The sequence below is a fragment of the Leucoraja erinacea genome, chromosome 3 (assembly GCF_028641065.1).
Source record: "Leucoraja erinacea ecotype New England chromosome 3, Leri_hhj_1, whole genome shotgun sequence".
Classification (NCBI taxonomy): domain Eukaryota; kingdom Metazoa; phylum Chordata; class Chondrichthyes; order Rajiformes; family Rajidae; genus Leucoraja; species Leucoraja erinaceus.
The window spans coordinates 9,269,965-9,282,622 of NC_073379.1; the positions used below are offsets into that span (position 1 = coordinate 9,269,965).

Consider the following 12,658-nt stretch of genomic DNA (forward strand, 5'->3'; position numbering starts at 1 on the left):
GAGATATGAAGAGGTACAAAGAACAAATGAATGAAAGATATGCGAGAGGACAAATCAAAGCCAGCAACAATGATCAAGGAAAGGCGGAGCCCACAATGGTCCATTGTTGGCTGTGGGGAAATGGTGAAACTCAACAGGACGACAGTGAAACTAGTGCGACGACTAGGGTGGGAGAGGGGCGGGGGGAGAGGGGATGCAAGGGGTTACTTCCTACACACTATACTTTCCCAATACATTCCTAACATGCTTCTTCATGTAAACCTCAAGCAAATTGATCCTTAAATGGTAAATTACATTAAATACAACCCTAATTTCTCTCCTTTCACCTCAGCGTGCTTACATCTGGTGATAACAGCATCACAAATACAGTATGATTCATTCAAAAATTAGAATTATTAGAATTATTATTTAGTTTAGATATACAGAGAAACAGCGCGGAAACAGTTCCTCCGCCCGACCAGCGATCCCCGCACACACTAACACTATCCTACACCCGCTAGGGACAATTTTTACATTTACCAAGCCAATTAATCTACAAACCTGCATGTGTTTTGAGTGTGGGAGGAAACCGAAGATCTCGGAGAAAACCCACGCATGTCACGGGGAGAACGTACAAACTCCGTACAGACAGCACCCGTAGTCGGGATCGAACCCGGGTCTCCGGCGCTGCACTCGCTGTAAGGCACCAACTCTACCGCTGCGCCACTGTGGTCACTCTATTGTCAGGCAACTGAACGATCCTCTCATCAGCCAGAGTGCGGTTCTGAACTGCTATCAACCTCTTTGGAGAGCTTTAAAACTATTGGACTTCAATGTTAGATCTTCCACTAAATGTTGTATACTTTATCCTTTAACAACGCACTGTGGACGGCTTAATTGTATTCCTGTAGAGTCATAGAGGGATACAGCATGGAAACAGGCCCTTGGGCCGCAACTTGCCCACACCGACCAACATGTTCCAGCTACACCAGTCCCACCTGCCTGTGTTTGGCCCACATCCCTCTAAACCTGCCCTATCCATGTACCTGTCCAAATGTTTCCTAAACGTTGGGATAGTCCCAGCCTCAACTGCCTCCTCCAGCAGCTCGTTCCATACACCCACCACCCTTTTGTAAAAAAGTTACCCCTTAGTTCATAAATTAATAGTTGATAGGAGCAGAAACAGGCCATCAGGTCTACTCCATTCACCCATGGCTGATCTATCTCTCCCTCTTGGTTCTTGGTTTCCTGGTCCTCCAAAAATATTCCAAATGGAATTTGCACTGGAGGTGTAGGAGGGTGGACTTAAGCAAAAAAGGGTTTTCTCAACCCCATTTTCCTGCCTTCTCCCCATAACCCCTGACACCCGTACTGATCAAGAATCTATCTATCTCTGCCTTAAAAATATCCATTGACTTGGCCTCCACAGCCTTCTGTCTTATCTTTGACTGGATAGCACAAACTAAAGCTTTTCACCGTACTGCAGTGCACAAAACAATAATAAGTGAAAACTAAACTAAAGAATTGATTTCTAATAAGTCAATACATACCTGAACCTGGACAATATTTTTAACCTCGTTTTCTTTAATAAATCCACTGTAAGTCTTCTTCTGGAAGACAGGCACTTGATCGTTTACGTCGGAGATGGAGACTTCAATCTGCGCGTTGGTGGTCAGACCGCCACCATCTCTGGCGTGCAAGGTGACAAAGTATTGCTGCCTCATCTCCCTGTCCAAGAGTGTTTGGTTCTTTATAAAGACCACTCCGATCAGGGGGTCCACACCAAATGTCTGCAACCTGCCGGAATGGAAGCACAACCAACATCACCGTCAGCGGCAGAGTTGCTGCCTCACAGCGCCGGAGACCCGGGTTCCATCCTGACCACGGGTGCTGTCCGGAACGGAGTTAGTACGTTCTGCCCCTGACCTGCTTGGGTTTTCTTCGGGTGCTCCGGCTTCCTCCAACGCTCCAAAGACGTGCAGGTTTGTAGGTTAATTGGCTGGGTATAATTGTAACTTGCAGTATAGTGTAGGTGTGTGGGGATCGCTGGGGGCGCGGACTCGGTGGGCCGAAGCACATCGTATCTCTAAACTAAACCAAACTAAACTGAACTAAACTATACTACGTTGACCAAAATGCAGTCATAGAGTCATATAGCACGGAAAGAAGCCTTTCAGCCGAACTTGCCCTGTTTGACCAATATGCCCCATCTACACTATTTCCATCTGCCTGCTTTTGGCCCATATCCCTGTCCTATCCATGAACTTTTCCAAATTGAGTATAGGAGCAAAGAGGTCCTTCTGCAGTTGTACAAGGCCCACCTGGAATATTGTGTGCAGTATCTATCCAGCCAGTATCTATCCAGCCAGTATCGATCCAGCCAGTAGTTTGACCCCCAGATATTTCTAACACCTCCAGATTCAGGGACAGGTTCTTCCCAGCTGTTATCAGGCAACTAAACCATCCTATCACAACTAGAGAGCAGTCTTGAGCCACTATCTTCCTCGATGGAGACCCTCGGACTATCTTTGATTAGACTTTACTGAACTTCAAGAGTCAAGAGTGTTTTATTGTTGTGTGTCCCAGATAGGACAATGAAATTCTTGCTGCAGCACAACAGAATATGTATTCATAATAAATAATACAACAAAACTCAAAAAACAAACAATAACAATAGACAATAGACAATAGGTGCAGGAGTAGGCCATTCGGCCCTTCGGCCATTCAATGTGATCATGGCTGATCATTCACCCGTTCCTGCCATCTGCCCATATCCCCCGACTCCACTATCTTTAAGAGCCCTACCTAGTGCAATAATAATAATAATAATAATAATAATAATAATAATAATAGTCTACTATAGTTCATAGCTTATGAGGTTTTAGTGTTTAATAGCCTGATGCTGTTCTTGAACGTTACAGTTCTCAGGCTCCTGTACCTTCTTCCCGATGGCTGGGATGAAATGAGTGTGTGGCCAGGATGGTGTGGGTCTCTGATGATGCTAGCTGTCTTTTTGAGGCAGTGACTGACTTTATCTTGTATTAAACATTATTCCCTTATCATATATCTGTACACTGTGGATGGCTCGATTGTCATCATGTACTGTCTTTCTGCTGATTGGTTAGCACGAACAAAAGCTTTTCACTGTACCTCAATAGACAATAGGCGCAGGAGTAGGCCATTCGGCCCTTCGAACCAGCACCGCCATTCAATGTGACCTCGGTACACAGAGACATTAATAAGCTAAATTAAACTAAACACTAAAGGTTATTCCATTTATCCTGTATCTGTACACTGTGAACGGCTCGATTGTAATCATGTATTGTCTTTCCGCTGACTGGTTAGCGCGCAACAAAAGCTTTCCACTGTACCTCGGTACACGTGACAATAAACTGAACTCAAAGTCAACTCAATAATGGAGTTGTCAGCTATAATTTTCCTTTCATAATTTGCCTAATCCTACTGTGGGTTTTCCAAGTGCCATAATAATAATTCCTAACATTAACCACTATTGACGTCAGGCTGACTAGGCTATTCGTTTCTCAGTCTCCTTTTGTGAACAGGAGTGTTGTATTTATTACCTTCCAGTTTAAGAGAACTTTTCAACTCTCTGAGGTTTTCTGAGAGTCAAAGACAATACATCAACTTTCCTTGCAGTCATCTCATAGAAATATGGAAGCATAAAACATAGGTGCAGGAGTAGGCCATTCGGCCCTTCAAGCAATCGCCGCCATTCAATATGATCATGGCTGATCATCCAAAGTCAGTACCCTGTTCCTGCATTCTCCCCATATCCCTTGATTCCATAAGCCCAAAGAGCTCTATCTGACTCTCTCTTGAATACATCTAGTGAATTGGCCTCCACTGCCTTCTGTCGCAGAGAATTCCACACATTCACAACTCTCTGGGTGAAGAAGTTTTTCCTCATCTCAGTCCCAAATGGCCGACCCCTTTTTCTTAAACTGTGACCCCAGGTTCTGGACTCCCCCAACATCGTGAACATTTTTCCGGCATCGAGCCTGCCCAATCCCTTAAGAATTTTACATGTTTCTATAAGATATCCTCTCATCCTCCTCATTTCCAGTGAATACAAGCGCGATCGACCCATTCTCAGTCAAACATTAGAACGTAGGCCATCAAGGACGCAGAGGCTTGACCAGCCCAGACACGGGGTCGATGGCCTGTGCGGGGGAGCTGACATCTCCCCGATGCAGCAGCTGATCGCCTCGACACGGAGGGCACGACCACCGGCTACATGAGTCAAGATCATCCCGTCAACACAGGGCTCGAGGCCCCCGATCGCGGGAGAACAAAGGAAGAGATTTGAACTTTTATTTTGCCTTCCATCACAGTGAGGAATGTGGAGGGGTTACTGTGGTGGATGTTTATGTTAAAATGTATTTGTGCGTTTCGTTGCTTTTTATTTGTGTGACTGACTTGGCAAATGAAATTCCTCGTATGTTACAAAATACACTTGGCTAATAAAGTATTATTGTGACCTTTCAGTGCTTTTTCTTTGTCAATCTGGATAGTTTTAAATTTCACCCTTATCAGTCCCTTTGCTCTCAATAATTTCCAGTAAGCTCTTTGCAACTCTCCAGTGAAATCAAATGCAAAATCGTCACTTCACGTTGCTGCTATTTTCCTACACTACCTCCTAACTTCTTTAGTGCCTGCCTGTGAGGAAAGTACATTTGAGTTCACTAATCGCAGAGTCATCCAATGTGGAAATATGCCCCTAAAGCCCGACATGACCACACCGACCAACATGTCCCATCTACACCGGTCCCACCTGCTTGCATTTGGTCCATATCCCTCCAAACCTGTCCTATCCATGTACCTGTCTGAATGTTTGTTAAATGTTGTTATAGTACCTGCCTCAACTACCTCCTCTGGCAGCTCGTTCCATACCCCTGGATAGAGTGGATGTGGAGAGGATGTTTCCACTAGTGGGAGAGATCCAGGACCAGAGGCCACAGCCTCAGAATAAAAGTGCGTACCTTTAGAAAAGGAGATGAGGAGGAATCTCTTTAGTCAGAGGGTGGTGAATCTGTGGAATTCTTTGCCACAGACGGCTGTGGAGGTCAAGTCAATGGATATTTTTGAAGGCAGAGATAGATAGATTTTTAATTAGTACGGGTGTCGGGGGTTATGGAGAGAAGACAGGAGAATGGGGTGAGTGGGAAAAATAGATCAGCCATGATTGAATTGTTGGGATGAGCCTAATCCTGCTCCTATAATTTAAGAACTTATTAACTTACATACGTACAACCTTTTTGTAAACAAATATTGTCTCTCAGGTTCTGTTAAATCTTTCTCTCCTCACCTTAAACCTCTGTCCTCTGGTTCTTGATTCCCCTACCCTGGGTTAGAGACTCTGTGCTTTAATTCTGTCTCTTCCAATCTACTAATAGACAATAGAAAATAGACAATAGACAATAGGTGCAGGAGTAGGCCATTCAGCTCTTCAAGCCAGCACCGCCATTCACTGTGATCATGGCTGATCATCCACAATCAGTACCCGCTCCTGCCTTTTCCCCATATCCGCTTTCTTTAAGTGCATATCCAACTCTCAAGATTCAAGAATTGAGTTTAATAGCCTGATGGCTGTGGGGAAGTAGTTATTCCTGAACCTGGACGTTGCATGGCCGTATTGGCAAACACAGGAAGCATCCTGGGGGTCGAGGTAATGCTGGTGGAATGCATCACCACAGAATCAACTTTGATAAATATCATCCTGGTTATTTCGGAAAAGTTGGTATGAGACATTTCCATTTAAAGAAGTGCCAGTTATTCTGTCCTACCATAAATCTGGATAAATTGTGGACACTGGTTAGTGAACTCCTGTACCTTCTACCTGAAGGTAAGGGGGATATGAGTGTGTGGCCAGGATGGTGTGGGTCCTTGATGATGCTGCCAGCCTTTTTGAGCCTTGATGATGATGCCAGCCTCTTGAAAGCACCCAAAGAATTGGCCTCCACCGCCTTCTGAGGCAGAGAATTCCACAGACTCACAACTCTCTGGGTGAAAAGGTTTTTCATCATCTCCGTTCTCTTGCTTTCACATATTTATGAAAGTTCTGTGTCTACATCTCCAGTACCGTATTTCCTCCCTCTTTACCAAATTCTTCCTCACCCTACACTCATTTTTAAATGCTTCCCAGTACCTGACCTCACTGCCATCCTTGCAACTTTATTGAATTGTCCTTTTCCGTCACACCATTCTCACCACCGAGCGATGTTGAAGGCCTATGGTGTGCTCGCCTTCTTCAGTTGGGACATTAATTGTAATGGCCCTGTCCCACTGTACGAGTTCATTCAAGAGTTCTCCCCGAGTTTGCCCTGATTCGAACTCGGAGATCTACGGTAATGGCCGCTCGTTGGTACTCGGGGCTCTCGTGGACATTTTTCAACATGTTGAAAAATCTTCACGAGCCTTCCCGTGCTTACCTGCCGTTAGCGTTACAAGCCACTAAGGGACGTCCCCGAGCTCCAACGTACCCGCTACGTTCATTCTCTGTGCTTACCACGAGTTTGATTTTTTAAAACTCAGGAGAGCTCTTGGAATGAACTCGAACCGTGGGACAAGGCCATAAGAGTCAGGAAGTCATGGTGCAGTACTGTCGGACTTTGGTCAGGCTCGCATGTGGAATATTGCATGCAGTTCTGGTCACTTAGAGTCATAGAGTGATACAGTGTGGAAACAGGCCCTTCGGCCCAACTCGCCCACACCGGCCAGCTACCCTAGTCCGACTTGCCTGCGCTTGGTCCATAACCCTCCAAACCCGTCCTGTCCATGTACCTGTCCAACTGTTTTTTAAACAATAGGACAGTCCCAGCCTCAACTACCTCCTCTGGCAGCTTGTTGCATACACCCACCACCCTCTGTGTAAAAACGTTACCCCTCAGATTCCCATTAAATCTTTTCCCCTTCACCTTGCACCTATGTCCTCGAGTCCTTGATTCCCCGACTCTGGGTAGAAGACTCCGTACAGACAGCACCTGTAGTCAGGATGGAAACTGGGTCCCTGGCGCTGTGAGGCAGCAACCCTACTGCCGTGCCTCACCTAGTGCTCTGGCGTTGGCCTCTTTCAGCCAGCGCCACCTCCCATGGGCTAAGTGTGGCAGTTTTGGTTAAAACTTACGCATTGTCCGATCCAGAAAGTTGATAGCGTATCTCACCAAAACGTCCGCCATCAGCATCAGTCGCCTTTGGATACAGAATGGGAAAAAAAAAGTGTAAATCTGCTGCGTGTGAAGTATTTCTGAATGATGGTCTCATTAACTCTCACAGCAGTTCCTTACAGTAATGCGAGCCACACTGGAGCCCTTTGAGCTGTCCTCCGGGACCTCCAGTAGAAAGTAATCCTGGTTAAACTCTGGCCAATTGTCATTTCTATCCGTTATCACAATGCGAATAGTTGCAACACAGCTGAATCTTTCTTTAGTCTCCAATTCAATGGCAAGCATCTGAAAGAATAAAATGACGCACTTTGAGAACATACCAGGTTACTTAACGATCACAATTGGTACAAATGAAGGGTTCGTGTTCATGAGGTCTAGGAGAAGAATTAGGCCATTCGGCCCATCAAGTCTACTCCGTCATTCAATCATGGCTGATCTATCTCTCCCTATGGGAAGAAGGCAGGAACGGGGTACTGATTGGGGATGATCAGCCATGATCACATTTGAATGGTGGTGCTGGCTCGAAGGGCCGAACGGCCTACTCCTGCACCTATTGTCTAATGTCCAAACCCCATTCTCCTGCCTTCTCCCCATAATCCACCTCCAGTTTAAATTCCATTTGGAATATTTTGGAGGACCAAGAAACCAAGAACCAAGAACCCCTGACACCCGTACTAATCAGGAATCTGTCAATCTCCGCCGTAAGAAATATCCACTGACTTGGCCTCCACAGCCGTCTGTGGCAATGAGTTCCACGGGTTCACCACCCTCTGGTTAAAGAAATTCCTCCTCATCTCCTTTCTAAAGGTACATTGTAACGGCACCGAGTGGTGGTTTGGGGAAGTGCGAACCCTCGTCATTGGTTGGCTCGATCACGTGACCGTGGGGGTTGTTTTTGCAGGGTTTTCTGTTCAGTGGACAGCGCATTCCTCCCAGCAGCAGCAGCAGCAGCTATTCTACAGTTAGCTGCCCGGGCACGCCTGTACTGAGTTCAATTCTCGTTTTTTGTTTGTCAATAAAAAAAAATCATTTAACTCAACCTGCCTGTCTCGCTAAAACATCCTTTTATTCTGCGGTTATGGTCTCTGGCTTCTTTGGACTGTCTTTGTTTGCACTAAAGACTTTGTTTTTTTTGCACTAGTATTATGGATATTAAATTATCCTCGGGCAGATGGGGCTCTTCAGCCTGGGCAGGCAGTCCATCTAGGAGAGGGAAAACTCGGATATAAAAACCTCCACGGCCTTGTGGCCATATCCAGTCATGGAAAAGGCTCCAGGAGTAAACCTCAAGAAAATCCGGAGTCGGAGCCCCAAAGGCAGTTCGTCGTTGTCTACAACCTCGCCCTGGCAGCTCCTGCGACGGCACTGGTGCCAAACTGTAACGGACCTGCTGTTCCTTTGGATCGATCAGCAACATGGAGAGGGGGGACGTGCTGCATGGGCTCCATATGACATCGCCCAGGCTTGCATCCGCCCACACATCACCTGCAAACTCGGATGCATCACCCATGGTCAGTCATGACCGAGGGGGGCCTACTATAGTTATTACTATACTGATTTTTTTAAATTGTTTTATCTGTATGCATTGTGCTTACAGGCCTGATAAGCTGCTGCCAGACAGAATTCCTCCGTTTTTAGTACATATGACATTTAAACACTTTTGACTTGACTCGTGACTGCTCAAGCCTGATTACCTAGAAACATAGAAACATGCTAACATAGAAAAACAGGTGCAGGAGTAGGCCATTTGGCCCTTCGAGCCAGCACCGCCATTCAATGTGATCATGGCCGATCATCTAAAATCAGTACCCCGTTCCTGCTTTTTACCCATATCCCTCGATTCCTTTAGCCCGAAGAGCTAAATCAAGTCAAGAGTCAAGAGAGTTTTATTGTCATGTGCCCCAGATGGGACAATGAAATTCTTGCTTGCTGCAGCACAACAGAATATGTGAACATAATACAGAACAGGAGATAAAAGTTCAGTGTGTCTGTAGACCACAGACCATAATCTAGCTCTCTTGAAAACATCCAGTGAATTGGCCTCCACTGCCTTCTCTCCAGAGATGCTGCCTGACGCGCTGAGTTAATCCACCATTTTGTGTCACTTTTTTTTGCTTTCTTTGGGCCAGTCACCGAGGTACAGTGAAAAGCTTTTTGTCGCGTGCTAACCAGTCAGCAGAAAGACCATACATGATTACAATCGAGCCGTCCACAGAAACATGATAAGGGAATAACGTTTAGTGCAAGGTAAAGCTGGCAAAGTCTGATCAAGGATAGTCCGAGGGTCAGAGAATAGAGATATCTGAGAGGAATTTAAGAAATCATGGTTAAAATAAGAAATGTTTTTGCCGGAGTAGAGACTTAGGAGTGTGGAGCAAGTGTGATATGTGATTGTAGATCTGCTTCTGTGGCCAACACACAAACAGGAGTTGGACGCCATCTTGGGAACCATCACAAATCACGTTAATAACCGTGCTTCTTTCAATCATTATTAGTAATGATTAGCTGCTAAATTTAATTAATAGATCATTAGGGGTGAACACACCTGAAACTGCAAGACGTCATTCTTCTCAAAGTCCAGTGCCTCGGAGTTTGTCACTTGGACTGTTAACGTTCCCTCGTTGTACACGATATTCTGATTCAGGTTAAACGCTGCAGAATCAGATCCTTGAAGGAAACACTGCAAACGTTCCATTCTTGCCCTGTTGAAGGGGAGACAATAGGAACCTGAGGGGTAACGTTTTCACACAGAGGGTGGTGGGCGCATGGAACGAGCTGCCAGAGGAGGTAGTTGAGGCACGTACTACCGCAAAGTGTAAGAAACATTTAGACAAGTACATGGATAGGGCAGGTTTAGAGGGATATGGACCAAACGCAGGCAGGTGGGACTAGAGTAAATGGGACATGTTGGTCAGCGTAGGCAGGTTGGGCCGAAGGGCCTGTTTCCACACTGTATGATTGCATGACTATATGACTACAAATATAAACACCAATTTTGAAGGGCGCACGGTGGCACAGCGGTAGAGCTACTGCTTCAAAACGCCAGAGACCCAAGCACGATCCTGACTACGGGTACTTGTCTGTACGGAATTTGTATGTTCTCCCCATGACCTTGTGGGTTTTCTCCAGGTGGTCAGGTTTCCTCCCACACTGCAAAGACGTGCGGGTTTGAAGGTTAATTGGCTTGATGTATGTGTAAATTGTCCCTACTGTGTGTAGGACAAAGGCAATGTGCGTGGGTCGCTGGCCAGCGTGGACTAGGTGGCCGAAGGATTAGTTCCTGCACTGTATCTCTAAACTAAGTTAAACATCTTATAAAATACACTAAACTGGTGTTGCTGTAAGTTGTACCTCAGGTGTGTAGAAGAGTGTTGGTGTGCGGGGATCGCTGTTTGCCGCTGACTCGGTGAGCCGACGTGCCGATTTCTGCGATGTATCTCCAAACGAAACTAAACTAAACATCTTATACAATAAGGTATACAAACATGCTGGAGAAACTCAGCGGGGAGAGGCAGCATCTATGGAGCGAAAGAATGGGTGACGTTTCGATGGTAGGGAGGTCAGAGCCGATGATGGACTGGGCAGTGTTTACAATTTTTATGCAGTCTTTTCCGCTCCAGTTCGTGTCGAGACCCAAAACATCACCTATTCCTTCTCTCCAGAGATGCTGTCTGACCCGCTGAGTTACTCCAGCTTTTTGCGTCTATCTTCATATTCATATAAGGGTATGCAAAAATGCTGGAGAAACTCAGCGGGTGAGGCAGCATCTATGGAGCGAAGGAATAGGTGATATTTCTGGTCGAGACCCTTCTTCAGACTGATGTGGGGGTGGGGGGGGAAGAAGAAAGGAAGAGGCGGAGACAGTGGGCTGTGGGAGAGCTGGGAAGGGGAGGGAAAGGAGGGGGAAACCAAGGACTACCTGAAATTGGAGGTCAATGTTCATACCGCTGGGGTGTAAACTACCCAAGTGAAATATGAGGTGCTGCTCCTCCAATTTACGGTGGGACTCACTCTGGCCATGGAGGAGGCTCAGGGCAGAAAGGTCGGATTCGGAATGGGAGGGGAAGTTGAAGTGCTGAGCCACCGGGAGATCAGGTTGGTTAGTGCGAACTGAGCGGAAGTGTTGGGCGAAGCGATCGCCAAGCCTGCGCTTGGTATCACCGATGGAGAGCCGTTGACACCTTCGACAGGGGATGCGACACCTTATACAATAAACAAACCTGATCGAGGTCTTGTGCATAAATGTGAAGGATTGGCATGCCGTTCGCTGGCTCTTCAGGCACCGATGCCCGGAACGTGTTTGTAGCGACTCCAAGCATCGAATACAACATTGGCGGGTTGTCGTTGACATCAAGGACTAATATTGACACGGTCGTCGTTCTTGCAGCTGACAGGTCTTTAATACCCTTGACCAGTTCAAAAGCCTGAAATTAATTAAAAAGAGAACCATTTTCACTTCATTGTGATTAAAATCAGTGGGAGTGTGGAGTTGGTCAATCAAACTAACAAAAGCAGGGCCCCAATAAAATGAAACCCAAGTGCCTTCAGTTTTGATGACCTACTTTCCATCTGCACATAGATACATAGGGCCGGACAGCGTGGCAACAGGCCCTTCAGCCCAACTTGCCAATGCTGGCCTAGATGTCCCATCTATGCTCGTCTCACCTGACTGCATTAAAACCATTAATAATCCATAACCCTCTAAATCTTGCCTATCCATCTACCATCCACTAGGGGCGTCGCATTGATGGCAGCCTCTGCCTACAGTCTGTCTGTTTTTTTAAGTCTTTTTTTAATTTTTAGTCTGTTTTAAAAGTGTGTTTTGGAGGTTTCTTCAGTTTTTCTATGTGGGGGAAGGGGTAGGGTAAGGAGGAAACCGTTTCTCATTCACTTCCTGGCGAGGATGCGACTATTCTCCGAGTCGCGTCCCCACCCCCCCTGCTCGCGGCCTACCAACTGGATTGGCGCGGCCTTTCCTGCCGGGGACCCGGACCAAAGCTTCAGCAGCGGCGGCGCAGCACTGGATACACTGCGGAGCGGGCGATGCCTTACCTGGATCGCCGTGTGAAGCTCCGGAGTGTTGGGCCTGCTGCTTCAACATCGCGGAGCTGTGGTTTGCAGAGTTTCCAGCAGAGGGCGGCACTGACTTTAACATCGCGGAGTCCTGGGACCTTTTGCCGAGGGCCGCCAGCGTGAATCTCCGCCCCGCTCGGCCTGTGGACTTAGGGAGCCGCGGTCTCCGGTGGGAAGTGGCCGATTCGGATGTCCAAGCCGCTGAGAATGCTCTCCCATTCAGAAGTCGGAGTTCCATCACCCTGGCGAGCGGGCCTGAACATCGGGGGGTTCGGGGAGCCCCCCGACCACGGGAGGACAACAGAGGAGGGTGACTGAATTTTGGAGCCTTCCCTCACAGTGGGAAACTTTGATCCCGCTGTGTGGGGATGTCCGTGTCAAAGACTATTGCGTTCTGTGCTCTTTATTATTCGTATGGCTGT

The 12,658-nt window shown here is 46.8% G+C and overlaps 1 protein-coding gene across 1 annotated transcript in view; it reads right to left on the reverse strand.

Moving 5' to 3' along the window:
• The window catches only part of LOC129695250 (cadherin-related family member 2-like), an 86,220-nt gene that overhangs the window by 54,406 nt on the left and 19,156 nt on the right, over positions 1–12,658 (reverse strand). Inside the window, 6 exon segments of the mRNA XM_055632037.1 lie at positions 1,530–1,776; positions 7,124–7,188; positions 7,284–7,448; positions 9,709–9,840; positions 9,842–9,865; positions 11,384–11,587. Coding sequence (XP_055488012.1) covers positions 1,530–1,776; positions 7,124–7,188; positions 7,284–7,448; positions 9,709–9,840; positions 9,842–9,865; positions 11,384–11,587 — 837 coding nt within the window.